Genomic DNA, 22,479 nt, shown 5'->3' on the forward strand with positions numbered 1-22,479 from the left:
ACCAGACCTTCTGTCTCAAGGTCCTTTTTTTCCATCAGGATCTGAAATCCTTAAATTTAAAGGTATGGAGATTGAACGCTTGATTCTTGGTCAAAGAGGTTTCTCTGACTCTGTGATTAATACTATGTTACAGGCTCGTAAATCTGTATCTAGAGAGATATATTATAGAGTCTGGAAGACTTATATTTCTTGGTGTCTTTCTCATCATTTTTCTTGGCATTTTTTTAGAATACCGAGAATATTACAGTTTCTTCAGGATGGTTTAGATAAGGGTTTGTCCGCAAGTTCCTTGAAAGGACAAATCTCTGCTCTTTCTGTTCTTTTTCACAGAAAGATTGCTATTCTTCCTGATATTCATTGTTTTGTACAAGCTTTGGTTCGTATAAAGCCTGTCATTAAGTCAATTTCTCCTCCTTGGAGTTTGATTTTGGTTCTGGGGGCTCTTCAAGCTCCTCCATTTGAACCTATGCATTCATTGGACATTAAATTACTTTCTTGGAAAGTTTTGTTCCTTTTGGCCATCTCTTCTGCCAGAAGAGTTTCTGAATTATCTGCTCTTTCTTGTGAGTCTCCTTTTCTGATTTTTCATCAGGATAAGGCGGTGTTGCGAACTTCTTTTGAATTTTTACCTAAAGTTGTGAATTCCAACAACATTAGTAGAGAAATTGTGGTTCCTTCATTATGTCCTAATCCTAAGAATTCTAAGGAGAAATCGTTGCATTCTTTGGATGTTGTTAGAGCTTTGAAATATTATGTTGAAGCTACTAAATCTTTCCGAAAGACTTCTAGTCTATTTGTTATCTTTTCCGGTTCTAGAAAAGGCCAGAAAGCTTCTGCCATTTCTTTGGCATCTTGGTTGAAATCTTTAATTCATCTTGCCTATGTTGAGTCGGGTAAAACTCCGCCTCAGAGGATTACAGCTCATTCTACTAGGTCAGTTTCTACTTCCTGGGCGTTTAGGAATGAAGCTTCGGTTGATCAGATTTGCAAAGCAGCAACTTGGTCCTCTTTGCATACTTTTACTAAATTCTACCATTTTGATGTATTTTCTTCTTCTGAAGCAGTTTTTGGTAGAAAAGTACTTCAGGCAGTGGTTTCAGTTTGAATCTTCTGCTTATGTTTTTCATTAAACTTTATTTTGGGTGTGGATTATTTTCAGCAGGAATTGGCTGTCTTTATTTTATCCCTCCCTCTCTAGTGACTCTTGTGTGGAAAGATCCACATCTTGGGTAATCATTATCCCATACGTCACTAGCTCATGGACTCTTGCTAATTACATGAAAGAAAACATAATTTATGTAAGAACTTACCTGATAAATTCATTTCTTTCATATTAGCAAGAGTCCATGAGGCCCGCCCTTTTTTTGTGGTGGTTATGATTTTGTATAAAGCACAATTATTCCAATTCCTTATTTTATATGCTTTCGCACTTTTTTCTTATCACCCCACTTCTTGGCTATTCGTTAAACTGATTTGTGGGTGTGGTGAGGGGTGTATTTGTAGGCATTTTAAGGTTTGGGAAACTTTGCCCCTCCTGGTAGGAATGTATATCCCATACGTCACTAGCTCATGGACTCTTGCTAATATGAAAGAAATGAATTTATCAGGTAAGTTCTTACATAAATTATGTTTTTCTGAAGTGTGTTTCAGATCTAGAACTTTCAGGGGTAATCATACCAGTTCCGTTTCAGGAACAGGGTCTGGGGTTTTGTTCAAATCTATTCATTGTCCCAAAAAAAGAAAATTCATTCAGGCCAGTTCTGGATCTGAAAATTTGGAATCGTTTTGTAGGAGTGCCAACTTTCAAAATGGTGACTATAAGGACTATTCTGCCTTTTGTTCAGCAAGGTCATTATATGTCCACGATAGACTTACAGGATGCATATCTTCATATTCTGATTCATCCAGACCACTATAGGTTTCTGAGATTCTCTTTTCTAGACAAGCATTACCAATTTGTCACTCTTCCATTTGGCCTAGCGACCGCTCCAAGGATTTTTTCAAAGGTTCTCGGTGCCCTTCTCTCTGTAATCAGAGAACTGGGTATTGTGGTGTTTCCTTATTTGGACAATATCTTGGTAGTAGTTCAGTCTTTACATTCTGCCAAATCTCACACAAATCAACTAGTGTTGTTTCTTCAAAGACATGGTTGGAGGATCAATTTACCAAAAAGTTCCTTGATTCCTCAGACAATAGATTCAGTGTCCATGACTCTGTCTCTAACAGACAAGAGACAAATAAAATTGGTTTCAGCTTGTCGAAACCTTCAGTCTCAATCATTCCCTTCAGTGGCTATGTGCAAGAAAGTTTTAGGTCTCATGACTGCAGCATCGGATGCGATCCCCTTTGCTCTTTTTCATATGAGACCTCTTCAGCTTTGTATGCTGAATCAATGGTGCTGGGATTATACAAGGATATCACAATTAATATCCTTAAATCCCAATGTTCGACTATCTCTGACTTGGTCATTAGATCATCGTATAGTTCAAAGGGCCTCTTTTGTTCACCCAACCTGGAATGTGATCACAACAGATGCAAGTCTTTCAGGTTGGGGAGCTGTCTAGGGATCTCTGACAGCACAAGGGGTTTGGAAATCTCAAGAGGCGAGGTTACCAAGCAATATTTTAGAACTCTGTGGTATTTTCAGGGCTCTTCAGGTTTGGCCTCTGTTGAAGGGAGAACCATTCATTTGTTTTCAGACAGACAATATCACAACTGTGGCATATGTCAATCATCAGGGTCGGACTCACAGTCCCCTAGCTATGAAAGAAGTATCTTGTATACTTTCTTGGGTGGAATACAGGTTTTGTCTAATTCCTGCGGTACATATCCCAGGTGTAGACAATTGGGAAGCGGATTATCTCAGCTGTCAGACTTTACATCCGGGGGAGTGGTCTCTCCATCCAGATGTATTTTTTCAGATTGTTCACATGTGGGGTCTTCCAGAAATAGATCTGATGGCTTCCCACCTAAACAGGAAACTTTCCAGGTACTTGTCCAGGTCCAGGGATCCTCTGGCGGAGTCAGTGGATGTGTTAGCAGTTCCTTGGTTTTATCAACCTGCTTATATCTTCCCGCCTCTAGTTCTTCTTCCAAGAGTTATCTCCAAGATCGTCATGGAACAATCGTTTGTGTTTCTGGTAGCACCAGCATGGCCTCACAGGTTCTGGTATGCGGATCTTGTCCGGATATCCAGTTGCCAACCTTGGCCACTTTCTTTAAGACCAGACCTTCTGTCTCAAGGACCGTTTTTCCATCAGGATCTCAAATCGTTAAATTTGAAGGTATTCTTAATTGAACGCCTAGTGCTTAGTCATAGAGGTTTCCCTGACTCAAGGATTGATACTATGTTACAGGCTCGTAAATCTGTTTCTAGGAAGATTTATTATCGAGTTTGGAAGACTTTTATATTTCATGGTGTTCTTCTCATAAATTCTCTTGGCATTCTTTTAGAATTCCTAGAATTTTACAGTTTCTTCAGGATGGTTTGGATAAAGGTTTGTCTGCAAGTTCCTTGAAGGGACAAATCTCTGCTCTTTCTGTTTTATTTCACAGAAAGATTGCTAAGATTCCTGATATTCACTGTTTTCTGCAGGCTTTGGTCCGTATCAAGCCTGTCATTAAATCAATCTCTCCTCCTTGGAGTCTTAATTTGGATTTGAAGGCTTTACAGGCTCCTCCTTTTGAGCCTATGCATTCTTTGGATATTAAATTACTTTCTTGGAAAGTGTTGTTCCTTTTGGCTATCTCTTCTGCTAGAAGAGTTTCCGAATTATCTGTTCTTTCTTGTGAGTCTCCTTTTCTGATTTTCCATCAGGATAAGGCAGTTTTGCGGACTTCATTTAAATTTTTACCTAAATTTGTGAATTCTAACAACATTAATAGGGAAATTGTTGTTACCTCTTTGTGTCCTAATCCTAAGAATTCTTTGGAGAGATCCTTACATTCTCTGGATATTGTAAGAGCTTTGAAATATTATGTTGAAGCTACTAAAGATTTCAGGAAGACTTCTAGTCTATTTGTTGTCTTTTCTGGTCCTAGGAAAGGTCAGAAAGCTTCTGCCATTTCCTTGGTATCCTGGTTAAAGCTTTTGATTCATCAGGCTTATTTGGAGTCAGGTCAGGCCCCGCATCAGAGTATCACAGCTCATTCTACTAGATCAGTTTCCACTTCATGGGCTTTTAAGAATGAAGCTTCAGTTGATCAAATTTGCAAAGCAGCAACTTGGTCTTCTTTGCATACATTTACAAAATTCTACAGTTGTGATGTATTTGCCTCTTCGGAAGCAGTTTTTGGTGGAAAAGTTCTTCAGGCAGCTGTTTCAGTTTGATTCCTCTGCTTTTGTTTTAAGTTTTTTCTTTTCAATTATGAGGAAAACTTATTTTTTTGGATGTGGATTTAATTTTTTCAGTGGAAAATGGCTGTTTTCTTCTGTGGAGTACCACATCTTGGGTATTACTATCCCATACGTCACTAGCTCATGGACTCTTGCCAATTACATGAAAGAAAACATAATTTATGTAGGAACTTACCTGATAAATTAATTTCTTTCATATTGGCAAGAGTCCATGAGGCCCACCCTTTTTATGGTGGTTATGTTTTTTTGTATAAAGCACAATTATATTTCCAGTTACTTTTTTTGATGCTTTCTACTCCTTTTTCTATCACCCCATATCTTGGCTGAACTGAATTGTGGTTGTGGTGAGGGGTGTATTTATAGGCATTTTGAGGTTTGGGAAACTTTGCCCCTCCTGGTAGGATTGTATATCCCATACGTCACTAGCTCATGGACTCTTGTCAATATGAAATAAAGTAATGTATCAGTTAAGTTCTTACATAAATTATGTTTTTTTATCTACATTTTGTTAATTTTTGCTTAAAGGGACATTAAACCCAATTTTTTTTTCTTTCATGATTTAGAAAGCATGCAATTTTAAACAGCTTTTTCATTTTCTTCTATTATCTAATTTGCTTCATTCTCTTAATATATTTTGCGGAAAAGCATATCTAGATAGGCTCAGCTGCTGATTGGTGGCTGCACATAGATGCCTTGTGTAATTGACTCACCCATGTGCATTGCTATTTCTTCAGCAACTGATACCTAAAGAATGAAACAAATTAGGTAATTGAAGTAAATTAGTAAGTTGTTTAAAATTGTACACTCTTTCTAAATCATGAAAGAAAAACATTGGGGTTCATGTCCCTTAGAATAGAAGTCAATTGGAAAGTTGTTTAAAATTGTATTCTCTGTCTGAATAATGAAAGAAATGTTTTGGGTTCCGTGTCCCTTTAATTATTATTATTATTATTAATTAATTCAGTGTCTTGCTGTAACTTTTTATTTACAAACCCTTTTCACTGTTTTTATTGTTATGCGAGAAGTACAGCTTTATCTCTGTCATTTTGTAATACAGTATTTTATTACTATTTGACTCATAAAGTGTAAGTCATTTGTGTTTACCCTTCTGGACAATGTTTTTATGAGATATTAAGACCTCAAGCTTTCACTGTAGCCTTGTCATATTAAATGTAAGAATTTCTAGCCATCTTTTGCTAAATAATTTCCTTCCTGGCATATCCCACTTATCACTGCACTAATGCCTGAAATTACCTCCGGAGAAGACTTGAGCTGATAGAAAATCCTGATAATAACAACGGGGATAAGCACTTGAATTTCATTATTAAAACACAACAGTACAAAAAAATCACTTTCTTGTTTGTTGAAAGTATATGCCGGTTTTATAGTAGTGTTGTTGTTATTAAAAGGACATTAAACACTAAATAAATGCTAGATAGAATGATGAATCAAATAAATGATTAGTCTAACAATAACATATAGATGCGTTTTTAAAGTTTCATTAGCTGTTTAAATAGTGACAAAATAAGTGTGAAGTTTTAGTGTCTATAAACAATAGGAGCTGCCATGTTGAAACTTAGGTTACCTTCTCTGCTGTGGCCAATTAGGGACTGTTATAAATAAGTCACTAGAGTGTGCAGCCAATGGCTGTGTGGAATAGAACAGTGTTCTGCACTTCCACTTCCAACATGAACTGAAAAACTCACAATTTCAGAATGGAATTACAGAAAAAGGGGACAAAATAAAAAATGAAAGTATATTGCAGACTTTTTATGTATATGATTTATAATTTTATATTATCTCAAAGTGTTTAATGTCTCTTTAAGTGTTTGTTACACCAGGACACTGCATAATTATCTTCTAACCAGCGCTGCTCAGCATATGGCAATGGTCAGGGGGCTCTCCAGTGGGATTTATCTGGTCCTCATTCTGAAACCTGTGTTTGAACCAGGAAAACATTTTGCCCTCTTGCTTTCAATATAGGAGAAAGTGGTATAAGCGGAGGTGATTTTGCTTATATTGTATGGTACCTACCTTCTCTTCTCAGAGTAGGTCTAAACTTTGTGTTTACGTCTGGATGTTATTTTCTTGTATGAGATCAGATTGCAACATCAGCACTGGACTGAGGCCTCATATTGTTCTTACACTTGTCTTGTAGCTCCGCAGAGAAACTTTGAAATTGCATTCAAGATGTTTGACCTAAATGGAGATGGGGAAGTTGACATGGAAGAGTTTGAGCAGGTAAGTTGTTCTTGAGATAGTTATAAATCCATAGGAAACAAGAAACGTTAATGCTCAAGCTTCTGTTCTGACACATAAGTAGAACAGCAGGGAAATTCCTGGTGGCTAAGACTTCTCTTAAGAAAATGTAAAATCCACATTCCTGTCTGTAATTCCCCCAATATAGACTTGAACAACTGACAAATGTCCAACTTATCCATAACCTCTTCATCTATAGGGGCATTAGTCATGTTTGCAAACACATTATCTAATATATGATTAATAATAAAATGATCATTTGGTGCTGAACTATGAAGCCATCAAACTTATCTACACCAATGTTTTATGTTTGTATGTGTGTCTTGTAATACAGATAGATTATATGAGAAATATGAGAGATCCTGAAAACTTATATTAAATATACATGAATCTAAACAGTGAAATAAAGAATGATTTTCTGATTAAGGTTTAATTAACAATATTGGCTTAAGGAACATTGTAGAATTGGTTTCACCAAATTGAGTGTCACATCATGTGCACTTTTTACATCAACCTTAAAGGGACAGTCTACTTGATTATTTTTTTATATTGTTTAAAAAGATATATAATACTTTTATTACACATTTCCCAGTTGCGCATAACCAACACTATTATATTAATATACTTTTCCTTCCTAAGATACGGTGAGTCCACGGAATCAATTACTGTTGGTAATATCACTCTTGGCCAGCAGGAGGAGGCAAAGAGCACCACAGCAAAGCTGTTAAGTATCACTTCCCTTCCCACAATCCCCAGTCATTCTCTTTGCCTTTGGTGCAAGGAGGAGGTGAAGTTTTTGTGTCTGAAGAAAATGGATTTATTTCACTTCAATCAAGATTTTATTATTTTAAAAGCCAGAGTAGGTTTGCTCTGATCTTACGTCTCTAGATTGGGTATAGCTATACGTCACATTAGTCTCTTCAGTAGAGCAGTGGTGGCTTGTAAGGTGGGCCTTGCTGCGTTTTCCGAACATGTTGTTGACCTGGTATAGAAATCCTTAGTAGGTTTACTTTGTTCTTTATTTCTTCCACAGGTCTCTGTGAGGAGTGGCATCCTCTCATTCCGGGTGAGCTGTCCTCCTGCCGGACAGCTATATGTGCAGGTAAGTGCCTTTCATCTTCTGGGGCTAGGATGCTTGCACTGGAGGGGTTGAGGACTCCCTGCAATTTATATGGGTCACAAGATCCTTAATGAGGATATTTATGGCAGTGAGCAGGGACTACATGAGCATGTGATATTTGGAGACTTAAGGGTTAATCTCCTTCAAGGCAAGGAAGGATTTAACTCTCTTTTGGCTCAGAGTTAATTTTAACACCCTCTTATTTTATAGCAGGACCCTGTTTATTTAATACTTAGGGGTTGATCCTACCCTAATTCTCTGGGTCTCAGAAGTATTAGTGGTGTTTTAGGAGAGCGCACTTTTCCACTTACAGCGCCATGCCTATAGGGACACGGTATCATGCTAATAGGAGTGTGCACAGTGATCTTTCCTCCGCTTTTTGAGAAAGCGGAGCGGTGTCCTGGGTTTATTTAATTGTTCAGTAGGCACTTGGGGGTAAAATAGCCTTGACTAAGTTTTTATTTAAAACGGCAGGATGAAGAGCGATGTACAGAACTGCGCTTCATCACCATGCCGTTTTCCATGGCTCTGCCTCCTCAGTGAAGGGGAGCAGCGCCATTTTGATACGAGTTAGTGGCCGTAACTCCGCCTCGTTTGCCGACATGGGAATGGAGTTCTCGTTTTGCCTGTCTTTGGTTTTGAGGAGCAGTTCTTTATAGAGAGATTGCTTTGATTGTACTACTTAAAGCCAAGAGAAAAGTTAATTGTGGATAATGTTTCTGGATGAAAACGTTACTTAAAGCCAGGAGAAAATGTAAATAAAAGGGAATTATTTTTTTCTAGTCCTCAAGTTAAGGTCTAATTTGTGAATAGCACTGTAGTTTGTGGTAAGCAAATTGTTAAAAGTTTAATCTTTTGGGGCTTTTGTGTTCTTGGAACAGGGTCTGTTCCCAGAAACTAGGGATTATTGATTTTGAGGACCTAATAAAGAATTTTTGTTCCTCATATTCAAGATGTTTTCTGCATAATGAAGATCATGCCTCATGTTGCTCATAAGCAGTTTTTGGTAGGGCACAAATATCCAAACTATTTAATGTACAGATAATGTGTTGCCTTCTGAGCCTCTTGTCTCCCAGGATGATACTGTTCAGGCATTGCCACAGTTTTCTCCTGTAAGTCCCAAGCCTCTATGGCAGGGGTCAGCAACCTTCGGCTCCCAGATGTTTTGGAACTACATTTCCCACGTTGCTGAGACACTCTTTAGGCTATCTGAGCATCATGGGAAATGTAGTTACAAAACATCTGGGAGCCGAAGGTTGCTGACCCCTGCTCTATGGCGTCACATGCAGTGCTCTGCAGTTCCTCTCAAACTCTTGAAGGAGTGTATTTGCCTTTGCGGTATCCTTTGCGGTAGCTGCAGCTTTATCTGCTTTCCCTTTCCTACAGGGTAAACGCAAGAGGATATTTGAAGTTTCAGATAATAGGTTTCTGCTTCACAGGCTGCTCTCTTTCCTAAGTTTGGTGAGCCGGATTCCCCGGTAGTTTGAGGGTGAAATTTCAGATTTGGACAGTATAATTCATCCATCTGATGCTGTAGTGATACCCTTCAGATTTATGCCTTAATACCTCGTGTATGGTTAAAGGAGGTTTCTTCTGTTATGTGTGATCAGTCCACGGGTCATCATTACTTCTGGGATATAACTCCTCCCCAACAGGAAATGCAAGAGGATTCACCCAGCAGAGCTGCATATAGCTCCTCCCCTCTACGTCAGTCCCAGTCATTCTCTTGCACCCAACGACTAGATAGGATGTGTGAGAGGACTATGGTGATTATACTTAGTTTTTATGACTTCAATCAAAAGTTTGTTATTTTAAAATAGCACCGGAGCGTGTTATTACTTCTCTGGCAGAGTTTGAGGAAGAATCTGACAGAGATTTTTACTATGATTTTAACCGGAGTCGTTAAGATCATATTGCTGTTCTCGACCATCTGAGGGAGGTAAAGGCTTCAGATCAGGGGACAGCGGGCAGATGAATCTGCATTGAGGTATGTGGCAGTTTTTATTTTCTGAATGGAATTGATGAGAAAAGCCTGCCATACCGTTAAAATGACATGTATGTATACACTTCAGTATTCTGGGGATGGTACTTCACCGGAACTACTCTGTTAAAGGTCACTAATCCTTTTAATAACTATTCTCATGTTAAACGTTTTTGCTGGAATGTAGAATCGTTTACATTGCTGAGGTACTGTGTGAATAAATATTTGGGCATTATTTTCCACTTGGCAGTTTTTTGCTTAAATTGTGACAGTTTCGTTTCTCCTCACTGCTGTGTGGGAGAGGGAGGGGCCGTTTTTGGCGCTCTTTGCTACGCATCAAAAAATTTCCAGTCAGTTAATTTCATATTTCCTGCATGATCCGGTTCATCTCTGACAGATCTCAGGGGTCTTCAAACTTCTTTGAAGGGAGGTAAATTCTCTCAGCAGAGCTGTGAGAATTCTTATAGTGACTGTGAATAAAAACGTTGTTTTGTTTTTCTTATGTACAAATTTAATTAGTGTTGTTTTTACTAATGGGAACAAACCTTTGCTAAAAGTTGTGTTGTTTTAAAGTTTGATGCTATAACTGTTTTTCAGTTCATTATTTCATCTGTCATTTATTCGTTAGTACCTCTTTGAGGCACAGTGCGTTTTTTTGCTAAAAAAGATTATAACCAAGTTGTAAGTTTTTTTGCTAGTGTGTTAAACATGTCTGACTCAGAGGAAGATATCTGTGTCATTTGTTCCAATGCCAAGGTGGAGCCCAATAGAAATTTATGTACTAACTGTATTGATGCTACTTTAAATAAAAGTCAATCTGTACAATGTGAACAAATTTCACCAAACAGCGAGGGGAGAGTTATGCCGACTAACTCGCCTCACGCGACAGTACCTGCATCTCCCGCCCGGGAGGTGCGTGATATTTTGGCGCCTAGTACATCTGGGCGGCCATTACAGATAACATTACAAGATATGGCTACTGTTATGACTGAAGTTTTGTCTAAATTACCAGAACTAAGAGGCAAGCGTGATCACTCTGGGGTGAGAACAGAGTGCGCTGACAATGCTAGGGCCATGTCTGATACTGCGTCACAGCTCGCAGAGCATGAGGACGGAGAGCTTCATTCTGTGGGTGACGGTTCTGATCCAAACAGATTGGACTCAGATATTTCAAATTTTAAATTTAAATTGGAGAACCTCCGTGTACTACTAGGGGAGGTCTTAGCAGCTCTCAACGATTGTAACACCGTTGCAATACCAGAGAAACTGTGTAGGTTGGATAAATACTTTGCGGTACCGGCGAGTACTGACGTTTTTCCTATACCTAAGAGACTAACTGAAATTGTTACTAAGGAGTGGGATAGACCCGGTGTGCCGTTCTCACCCCCTCCAATATTTAGAAAGATGTTTCCAATAGACGCCACCACTCGGGACTTATGGCAAACGGTCCCCAAGGTGGAGGGAGCAGTTTCTACTTTAGCTAAGCGTACCACTATCCCGGTGGAGGATAGCTGTGCTTTCTCAGATCCAATGGATAAAAAATTAGAGGGTTACCTTAAGAAAATGTTTGTTCAACAAGGTTTTATATTACAACCCCTTGCATGTATCGCGCCGATTACGGCTGCGGCAGCATTTTGGATTGAGTCGCTTGAAGAGAACCTTAGTTCCTCTACGCTAGACGACATTACGGACAGGCTTAGAGTCCTTAAACTAGCTAATTCTTTCATTTCGGAGGCCGTAGTACATTTAACCAAACTTACGGCTAAGAACTCAGGATTCGCCATACAGGCACGCAGGGCGCTGTGGCTAAAATCCTGGTCAGCTGATGTTACTTCTAAGTCCAAATTACTTAATATACCTTTCAAGGGGCAGTCCTTATTCGGGCCCGGTTTGAAAGAAATTATCGCTGACATTACGGGAGGTAAGGGCCACGCCCTACCTCAAGACAAGGCCAAAGCTAAGGCTAGACAGTCTAATTTTCGTCCCTTTCGGAATTTCAAAACAGGAGCAGCATCAACCTCCACTGCACCAAAACAGGAAGGAGCTGTTGCTCGTTACAGGCAAGGCTGGAAGCCTAACCAGTCCTGGAACAAGAGCAAGCAGGCCAGGAAACCTGCTGCTGCCCCAAAGACAGCATGAACCGAGAGCCCCCCGATCCGGGACCGGATCTAGTGGGGGGCAGACTCTCTCTCTTCGCCCAGGCCTGGGCAAGAGATGTTCAGGATCCCTGGGCACTAGAGATCATATCTCAGGGATACCTTCTAGACTTCAAATTATCTCCCCCAAGAGGGAGATTTCATCTGTCAAGGTTGTCAACAAACCAGATAAAGAAAGAAGCGTTTCTACGCTGCGTACAAGATCTGTTAACAATGGGAGTGATCCATCCGGTTCCGCGGTCGGAACTAGGACAAGGGTTCTACTCAAACCTGTTCGTGGTTCCCAAAAAAGAGGGAACTTTCAGGCCAATCTTAGATTTAAAGATTCTAAACAAATTCCTAAGAGTTCCATCGTTCAAAATGGAAACTATTCGGACAATCCTACCCATGATCCAAGAGGGTCAGTACATGACCACAGTGGATTTAAAGGATGCTTACCTTCACATACCGATCCACAAGGATCATCACCGGTATCTAAGGTTTGCCTTCTTAGACAGGCACTACCAGTTTGTAGCTCTTCCATTCGGATTGGCTACGGCTCCAAGAATCTTCACAAAGGTTCTGGGTGCCCTTCTGGCGGTACTAAGGCCGCGAGGGATTTCGGTAGCTCCATACCTAGACGACATTCTAATACAAGCTTCAAGCTTTCAAACTGCCAAGTCTCATACAGAGTTAGTTCTGGCATTTCTAAGGTCGCATGGATGGAAAGTGAACGAAAAGAAGAGTTCTCTTTTTCCTCTCACAAGAGTTCCATTCTTGGGGACTCTTATAGATTCTGTAGAAATGAAGATTTACCTGACAGAGGACAGGTTAACAAAGCTTCAAAATGCATGCCGTGCCCTTCATTCCATTCAACACCCGTCAGTAGCTCAATGTATGGAGGTGATCGGTTTAATGGTAGCGGCAATGGACATAGTACCTTTTGCACGCCTACACCTCAGACCTCTGCAATTATGCATGCTAAGTCAGTGGAATGGGGATTACTCAGATTTGTCCCCTACTCTGAATCTGAATCAAGAGACCAGAAATTCTCTTCTATGGTGGCTTCATCGGCCACACCTGTCCAGGGGGATGCCATTCAGCAGGCCAGACTGGACAATTGTAACAACAGACGCCAGCCTACTAGGTTGGGGCGCTGTCTGGAATTCTCTGAAGGCTCAGGGACTATGGAATCAGGAGGAGAGTCTCCTTCCAATAAACATTCTGGAATTGAGAGCAGTTCTCAATGCCCTTCTGGCTTGGCCCCAATTAACAACTCGGGGGTTCATCAGGTTTCAGTCGGACAACATCACGACTGTAGCTTACATCAACCATCAGGGAGGGACAAGAAGCTCCCTAGCAATGGTGGAAGTATCAAAGATAATTCGCTGGGCAGAGTCACACTCTTGCCACCTGTCAGCAATCCACATCCCGGGAGTGGAGAACTGGGAGGCGGATTTCTTGAGTCGCCAGACTTTTCATCCGGGGGAGTGGGAACTTCATCCGGAGGTCTTTGCCCAAATACTTCGACGTTGGGGCAAACCAGAGATAGATCTCATGGCGTCTCGCCAGAACGCCAAACTTCCTCGCTACGGGTCCAGATCCAGGGATCCGGGAGCGGTTCTGATAGATGCTTTGACAGCACCTTGGAAATTCGGGATGGCTTATGTGTTTCCACCCTTCCCGCTGCTTCCTCGATTGATTGCCAAAATCAAACAGGAAAGAGCATCAGTGATTCTAATAGCGCCTGCATGGCCACGCAGGACTTGGTATGCAGATCTAGTGGACATGTCATCCTGTCCGCCTTGGTCTCTACCTCTAAGACAGGACCTTCTGATACAGGGTCCATTCAAACATCAAAATCTAACTTCTCTGAAGCTGACTGCTTGGAAATTGAACGCTTGACTTTATCAAAACGTGGTTTTTCTGAGTCAGTTATTGATACCCTGATACAGGCTAGGAAGCCTGTTACCAGAAAGATTTACCATAAAATATGGCGTAAATACCTATACTGGTGCGAATCCAAACGTTACTCCTGGAGTAAGGTTAGGATCCCTAGGATATTGTCTTTTCTACAAGAAGGGTTAGAAAAGGGTTTATCAGCTAGTTCATTAAAGGGACAGATTTCAGCTCTGTCCATCTTGTTACACAGGCGTCTGTCAGAAAATCCAGACGTCCAGGCTTTTTGTCAGGCTTTAGCTAGGATCAAGCCTGTGTTTAAAGCTGTTGCTCCGCCATGGAGTTTAAACTTAGTTCTTAACGTTTTACAGGGTGTTCCGTTTGAACCCCTTCATTCCATTGATATAAAATTGTTATCTTGGAAAGTTCTGTTTTTAATGGCTATTTCCTCGGCTCGAAGAGTCTCTGAGTTATCAGCCTTACATTGTGATTCTCCTTATCTGATTTTTCACTCAGACAAGGTGGTTCTGCGTACTAAACCTGGGTTCTTACCTAAGGTAGTCACTAACAGGAATATCAATCAAGAGATTGTTGTTCCATCCTTGTGTCCAAATCCTTCTTCAAAGAAGGAACGTCTTCTACACAATCTAGATGTGGTTCGTGCCCTCAAGTTCTACTTGCAGGCAACTAAAGATTTTCGCCAAACTTCTTCCCTGTTTGTCGTTTATTCTGGACAGAGGAGAGGTCAAAAAGCTTCTGCTACCTCTCTCTCTTTTTGGCTTCGTAGCATAATACGTTTAGCCTATGAGACTGCTGGACAGCAGCCTCCTGAAAGAATTACAGCTCACTCCACTAGAGCTGTGGCTTCCACTTGGGCCTTTAAGAATGAGGCCTCTGTTGAACAGATTTGCAAGGCTGCAACTTGGTCTTCGCTTCATACTTTTTCCAAATTTTACAAATTTGACACTTTTGCTTCTTCGGAGGCTATTTTTGGGAGAAAGGTTCTTCAGGCAGTGGTTCCTTCTGTATAATGAGCCTGCCTATCCCTCCCGTCATCCGTGTACTTTTGCTTTGGTATTGGTATCCCAGAAGTAATGATGACCCGTGGACTGATCACACATAACAGAAGAAAACATAATTTATGCTTACCTGATAAATTCCTTTCTTCTGTTGTGTGATCAGTCCACGGCCCGCCCTGTTTTAAGGCAGGTAAATATCTTTTAAATTATACTCCAGTCACCACTTCACCCTTGGTTACTCCTTTCTCGTTGATTCTTGGTCGAATGACTGGGACTGACGTAGAGGGGAGGAGCTATATGCAGCTCTGCTGGGTGAATCCTCTTGCATTTCCTGTTGGGGAGGAGTTATATCCCAGAAGTAATGATGACCCGTGGACTGATCACACAACAGAAGAAAGGAATTTATCAGGTAAGCATAAATTATGTTTTTGCCTACTTGGGACGACTCTGATTTCCTGTCGCTGTCAACCCTCAGATATTTAGTAAATTTAATATTTACTAGGATTCCACTGTGGTCCTGTCCAGACAGTGCAGGGAATCTTTCACCGAAAATGCAAGAGGATAGATCCAGATAGTAAGGTTGCTGCTCGTCATTCGGCTACACAGGTTGCTCTCTTTCTTAAGTCTGGTGAGGAGAATTTGCCGGTACCTTCTGGAGGTAAAGTCTCAGATCAGACAGTATAATACCTTCATCTGATGCTGAAGTGGTCCCCTTCAGATGTATGCTTGCACACCTCGTGTACTGTTAAAGGAGGTTTTTGGCTACTTGGACGACATCAATACCCCTGTCGTTGTCAACCTTTGAAAGTTTTGTGAACTTTTTATTTTTCTATGATGTTCCTTCCTATGAGGAAGTGTTTCTAACGTGCCTTGGATATGTTTACAGGAATAGGAGAAGCTAGGGACTGAACTCCACTAAATTGCACGGTGCTCTAAGTAGAAGGGAGTGTTTTCTACTATGGCTCTGAGAGCTTCAATCCTTATGGATAGTGACTGCTCCTTTGTGGATCCATGGATAAGAAGCTGGAGGTTTAAGTGTTCATTTAGAGCAATACCTTGTCTCTTTTAGACTTGCTGTACTAGCCGCTGTGCATTGTGGCTGAAGTCTGGGTCAGTTAAGAAGCCTACCCGTGACTTAGTGGTACAGTCTAGGCTTTAGAGTGCTGCTGTTGCAGGTTACATTTTTTAAGTTTTCCTCCAAATCCACGTTTCTGGCATCTGTTTTAAGGATTAGACCTTGTTTGGACTTAGTCTAGCAGACTTATCCTCTGACTTCGGGTAAAAAAAAGTTTTTTTTTCTACCACTTGTCAGGAGAATAGGACTAAAGGAAGACTTTACTCTCCTCTTTCTGCAGGGTCAGCCTTGCCTTTTGAGTCCAATCTAAGATTTCCTCCCAGGGGCAGATGTCTCTGGGGAAAACATTGAGAATTATTATCTATGCACTTCAGTGCTGCTAGCTAGAGTATCTGCAACCCAGTTATGATGAAACATTCCATGATTTAGGTCCAGGACCTTCCTCTCTGGGAGTGATAGCTCTAGTTCCAGTTTTGGAGCAGGATCTGGTATTTACCGCATGTAACTCAGGTTTTGACCTTCAAAGTAGTATTCTTCCTCCTTTGATTCAAGAGGACCTGTCCTTAGGCATGAGGGTTTTTTTCTGGACAATATTTGGTTCAGGTGTCTTCCTTCCTTCGAGCAAACTCTTTTAGGTGATCAGGTCCAATTTTTGACCTCAAACGAATTATCTATCCCTAGTGCAATGCGGGAGCGGTGCCCTGTCAGAGTACCAATAATAGATGGACACGATATATGGCAAATGAGGGATAAGATAAATTATGGATAAACAACTAATAAGTTATTAACAAAAGAGTCCCCATAGGGTTAATTCTATATTGCAAATAAAAGTTATTAGAACATCCCTATGCCACAGGAGAGAAACAATATCAATCCAAATTATTTCTAAATAAAGTACTGACACTATACACTCATAGTGTTTAACATACACACATGGGCATCAAAAAGCTTTCAAAACTCGCGCCTGATGCGCATTTCGCCAAACAAATGGCTTTCTCAAAGGCTGACTTTGAGAAAGCCATTTGTTTGGCGAAATGCGCATCAATAATTTGGCGCAAAAAATCTTTTCTGTTTCCGGCGTCATACGTGTCGCCGGAAGTTGCGTCATTTTTTGACGTTCTTTTGCGCCAAAAATGTCGGCGTTCCGGATGTGGCGTCATTTTTAGCGCCAAAAAGCATTTAGGCGCCAAACAATGTGGGCGTATTATTTGGCGCCAAAAAATATGGGCGTCGCTTTTGTCTCCACATTATTTCAGTCTCATTTTTTCTTTGCTTCTGGTTACTAGAAGCTTGTTTATTGGCATTTTTTCCCATTCCTGAAACTGTCATTTAAGGAATTTGATCAATGTTGCTTTATATGTTGTTTTTTCTCTTACATATTGCAAGATGTCTCACGTTGCATCTGAGTCAGAAGATACTTCAGGAAAATCGCTGTCTAGTGCTGGAACTACCAAAGCTAAGTGTATCGGCTATAAATTTTTGGTATCTGTTTCTCCAGCTGTTGTTTGTTTGTTCATGGTTGGAGGATCAATTTACCAATCAGTTCATTGATTCCTCAGACAAGGGTAACCTTTTTAGGTTTCTAGATAGATTCAGTGTCTATGACTCTGTCCTTGTCAGACAAGAGAAGTTTAACATTGATATCAGCTTGTCAAAACCTTCAGTCACAATCATTCCCTTTGGTAGCCTTATGCATGGAAATTTTAGGTCTTAGGACTGCCGCATCAGATGCGATCTCCTTTGCTCGTTTTCACATGCGACCTCTTCAGCTCTGTATGCTGAACCAATGGTGCAGGGATTACTCAGATATCTCAATTAATATCTTTAAACCGATTATACGACACTCTCTGACATGGTGGACAGATCACCATCGTTTAGTTCAGGGGGCTTCTTTGTTCTTCCGACCTGGACTATAATCTCAACAGATGCAAGTCTTACAGGTTGGGGAGCTGTGTGGGGGTATCTGACGGAAAAGGGGTTTGGGAATCTCAGGAGGTGAGATTTCCGATCAATATTTTGGAACTCCGTGCAATTTTCAGAGCTCTTCAGTCTTGGTCTCTTCTGAAGAGAGAGTTGTTCATTTGTTTTCAGATAGACAATGTCACAACTGTGGCATACATCAATCATCAAGGAGGGACTCACAGTCCTCTGGCTATGAAAGAAGTATCTCGAATTTTGGTTTGGGCGGAATCCAGCTCCTGTCTAATCTCTGCGGTTCATATCCCAGGTATGGACAATTGGAAAGCGGATTATCTCAGTCGCCAAACGTTGCACCTGGGCGAATGGTCTCTTCACCCAGAGGTATTTCCTCAGATTGTTCAAATGTGGGAACTCCCAGAAATAGATCTGATGGCTTCTCATCTAAACAAGAAACTTCCCTGGTATCTGTCCGGATCCCGGGATCCTCGGGCGGAGGCAGTGGATGCATTATCTCTTCCTTACAAGTGTCATCCTGCCTCTATCTTTCCGCCTCTAGTCCTTCTTCCAAGGGTATTCTCCAATATTCTAAAGGAATGCTCGTTTGTCCTGCTGGTAGCTCCAGCATGGCCTCACAGGTTTTGGTATGCGGATCTTGTCCGGATGGCCTCTTGCCAGCTGTGGACTCTTCCGTTAAGACCAGTCTTTCTGTCTCAAGGTTCTTTTTTCCATCAGGATCTCAATACCTTAATTTTAAGGTATGGAGTTTGAACGCTTGATTCTTGGTCAAAGAGGTTTCTCTGACTCTGTGATTGATACTATGTGACAGGCTCGTAAATCTGTATCTAGAGAGATATGTTATAGAGTCTGGAAGACTTATATTTCTTAGTGTCTTTCTCATCTTTTTTCTTGGCATTCTTTTTGAATACCGAGAATTTTACAGTTTCTTCAGGATGGTTTAGATAAAGGTTTGTCCGCAAGTTCCTTGAAAGACAAATCTCTGCTCTTTCTGTTCTTTTTCACAGAAGGATTGCTAATCTTCCTGATATTCATTGTTTTGTACAACCTTTGGTTCGTATAAAACCTGTCATTAAGTCAATTTCTCCTCCTTGGAGTTTGAATTTGGTTCTGGGGGCTCTTCAACCTCCTCCTTTTGAACCCATGCATTCTTTGGTCGTTATATTACTTTCTTGGAAAGTTTTGTTTCTTTTGGCCATCTCTTCTGCCAGAAGAGTCTCTGAATTATCTACTCTTTTTTGTGAGTCTCCTTTTCTGATTTTGCATCAGGATAAGGCGGTGCTTTGAACTTCTTTTGAATTTTTTACCTAAGGTTGTGAATTCTAACAACATTAGTAGAGAAATTGTGGTTCCTTCATTATGTCCTAATCCTATGAATTCTAAGGAGAAATCATTGCATTCTTTGGATGCTGTTAGAGCTTTGTAATACTATGTTGAAGCTACTAAGTCTTTCCGAAAGACTTCTAGTCTATTTGTCATCTTTTCCGGTTCTAGAAAAGGCCAGAAAGCTTCTGCCATTTCTTTGGCATCTTGGTTGAAATCTTTATTTCATCATGCCTATGTTGAGTCGGTTAACACTCCGCCTCAAAGGATTACAGCTCATTCTACTAGGTCAGTTTCTACTTCCTGGGCGTTTAGGAATGAAGCTTCGGTTGATCAGATTTGCAAAGCAGCAACTTGGTCCTCTTTGCATACTTTTACTAAATTCTACCATTTTGATGTGTTTTCTTCTTCTGAAGCAGTTTTTGGTAGAAACGTATTTCAGGCAGTGGTTTCAGTTTGAATCTTCTGCTTATGTTTTTTCATTAACATTTTATTCTGGGTGTGGATTATTTTCAGCAGGAATTGGCTGTCTTTATTTTATCCCTCCCTCTCTAGTGACTCTTGCGTGGAAAGATCCACATCTTGGGTAATCATTATCCCATACGTCACTAGCTCATGGACTCTTGCTAATTACATGAAAGAAAACATAATTTATGTAAGAACTTACCTGATAAATTCATTTCTTTCATATTAGCAAGAGTCCATGAGGCCCGCCCTTTTTTGTGGTGGTTTTGATTTTTTTGTATAAAGCACAATTATTCCAATTCCTTATTTTATATGCTTTCGCACTTTTTTCTTATCACCCCACTTCTTGGCTATTCGTTAAACTGAATTGTGGGTGTGGTGAGGGGTGTATTTATAGGCATTTTAAGGTTTGGGAAACTTTGCCCCTCCTGGTAGGAATGTATATCCCATACGTCACTAGCTCATGGACTCTTGCTAATATGAAAGAAATGAATTTATCAGGTAAGTTCTTACATAAATTATGTTTTTCATGAGGGATGTTTGGTGCACATCTTAAATGTTGTGCGTGTTATTTAATTCTATCTGCAGACGACTTAGGATTTTCGTCCAGTCTTCTGCCCTGTTTGTTTCTCTGGAAAACGTAAAGGTCAGAAAGCTTCTGCTATTTCTTTTTACCTGGTTGAGAAGTATAATTTGGTTGGCTTATGAGATTGCTTGACAGCAGCCTCCTGAGAGAATTACAGCTCTTCCGCAAGGGCTGTCTCCTTTCCTTGGGTTTTTGGTAATGAATTTTCTGTAGAACAGGTTTGCAAGGTTGCAACTTGGTTTTCCTTCTTACTTTTCAGAATTTTATCAATTTATTACTTTTGTCTCAACTGAGGCTTCTTTTGGGGAGTAAGGTTCTTCAAGCGATGGTGCCTTCTGTTTAGGTTACCTGTCTTGTCCCTCCCTAATAATCGGTGTCCTCTAGCTTGGGTATTGGTTCCCAACAGTAATTGATGATTCCGTGGACTCACCGTTTCTTAGGAAAGAAAACAAAATTTATGCTTACCTGTTAAATTTCTTTATTTCCGGGACGGTGAGTCCACGGCCCGCCCTTTTATTTTAAGACAGTTATTTGTAACTTTAACCTCAGGCACCTCTACACCTTGTGTTATTTTCTTTTTCTCTATTTTCCTTTGGTCGAATGACTGGGGGTTGTGGGAAGGGAGGTGATACTTATCAGTTTAACTGTAGTGCTCTTTGCCTCCTCCTGCTGACCAGGAGTGATATTCCCAACAGTAATTGATGATTCCGTGGACTCACTGTATCCATAAATAAATTTATCAGGTAAGCATACATTTTTTTTTTTATTTTTTTTTTATTTTTTCAAAAGTGCTTTATTGTATAAGTCACAGGTTTACAGTATTCACAGCAAACTTTACATTACATTAATGAATAACATATCGTGATACATCCCTGTCTATACATTAGTAAGCCTTTCTCTTTTTCTTTATAATTTTAAACCATTTTCTTTAACTTCTTAGCATCAAATAAAATGAACATCAATCTTTGAAAACCTTAATTTTTATGTTTATGATATATACAATATATTTGGTGAAACCGTTGTTGTTACCACTGCCACAAGCTCAGCTGCTATCCGTGTAGGGAGCTATATACAGCAGATTAAAGAAGCTGGGCTAGAAAGGATAGAAAAGAGGGGGGGGGGAAGAAGGAGGGACGAGAGAGAAAGTAGAGAAAAAAAAAAGAGGGGGGAAAGAAGGCGCAGGGCTTTCTGTTTATATAGTACCATTCCAGATTGCCTGGATCATCTCATGTGTATCAAGCTTATTTATTTTAAGATAGTGATAATAAATTTTGTTTTTACCTCTGTAATTACCTTGTATCTAAACATCTGCAGACTGCCCCCTTATTTAAGCTCTTTTGACAGACTTGCATTCTAGCTAACCAGTGCCCTCTCATAAATAACTCCACGGGAGTGAGCACAATGTTATTTATATGGCATACATGAACTGTCTAGCTGTGAAAAACTGTCAAATGAATTCAGATAAGAGGCGGCCTTTAAGAGCTTAGAAAATGGTATAGGAGCCTACCTAGGTTTAGCTTTCAACAAAGAATACCAAGAGAACAAATACAATTTGATGATAAAAGATAAAAGTTTTTTTAAAATGACATGCCCTATCTGAATCATGAAAGTTTAATTTTGAATACTTTTTATATTATAGTAACAATCCACGAGATGTTCGAGTATAGAAGCCTAGATCTGACACCTTTGGGATAGAAATGACTAAAATGTATTAGATATAAAACTAATGTCAAGTAGTGGCACCCACAGTTTTAATTAGAGGCATCATTTCATATTGCGGATAAAAGTACTGATGATCCTTCAGCTACAGCATCTGAATGGTTTGGCACTTGCGCTCACACCTTCTATAGCCTATTCTGGCACAGGATCAGTTTCTCTGAGGCAGGATTCTCTCAGGAAGGTCTCATGTTCCTCCACACCGGCATTCTGAAAGAGTGTTCATATATTTAACCAATGAATGCGTTGTATCGGCAGTCAGGGTTATGAATGGGCACCTGGTTCCTTTTCTGATACATGATTGGGAATTGTGTTGATCTACTATAATCTTTACAGGTTAACCGGTAGAAGAGCCTAAAAAGAATTCATCTATAGCTATAAAGACTTATTATATGTACACTGTACATTATGTAAATACATTTTTGGGCATGATGCCGCACAGCTGCGCCAGTTAAGTACATAGAAACCACTGTTTGCAAATGCACTTTCTTCCATATATAGAGGGCGATTTATCAAGCTGAGGTGGACAGAGGGGGAATTCAGCATTGCACACAAGCGCTATTTTGCGCTCATGTGCAATCCCGCCCTCTGCCCGCGCACAGCCATTCA

The 22,479-nt window shown here is 40.3% G+C and overlaps 1 protein-coding gene across 3 annotated transcripts in view; it reads left to right on the forward strand.

Annotated features, from left to right (window-relative positions):
- The window catches only part of MICU1 (mitochondrial calcium uptake 1), a 381,583-nt gene that overhangs the window by 113,644 nt on the left and 245,460 nt on the right, over positions 1 to 22,479 (forward strand). For all 3 annotated transcript variants that reach the window (XM_053691920.1, XM_053691919.1, XM_053691921.1), the window contains one exon: positions 6,516 to 6,598. In XM_053691920.1, coding sequence (XP_053547895.1) covers positions 6,516 to 6,598 — 83 coding nt within the window. The remainder of the gene's footprint in view (positions 1 to 6,515; positions 6,599 to 22,479) is intronic.

The sequence above is a fragment of the Bombina bombina genome, chromosome 9 (genome assembly GCF_027579735.1).
Source record: "Bombina bombina isolate aBomBom1 chromosome 9, aBomBom1.pri, whole genome shotgun sequence".
NCBI lineage: Eukaryota > Metazoa > Chordata > Amphibia > Anura > Bombinatoridae > Bombina > Bombina bombina.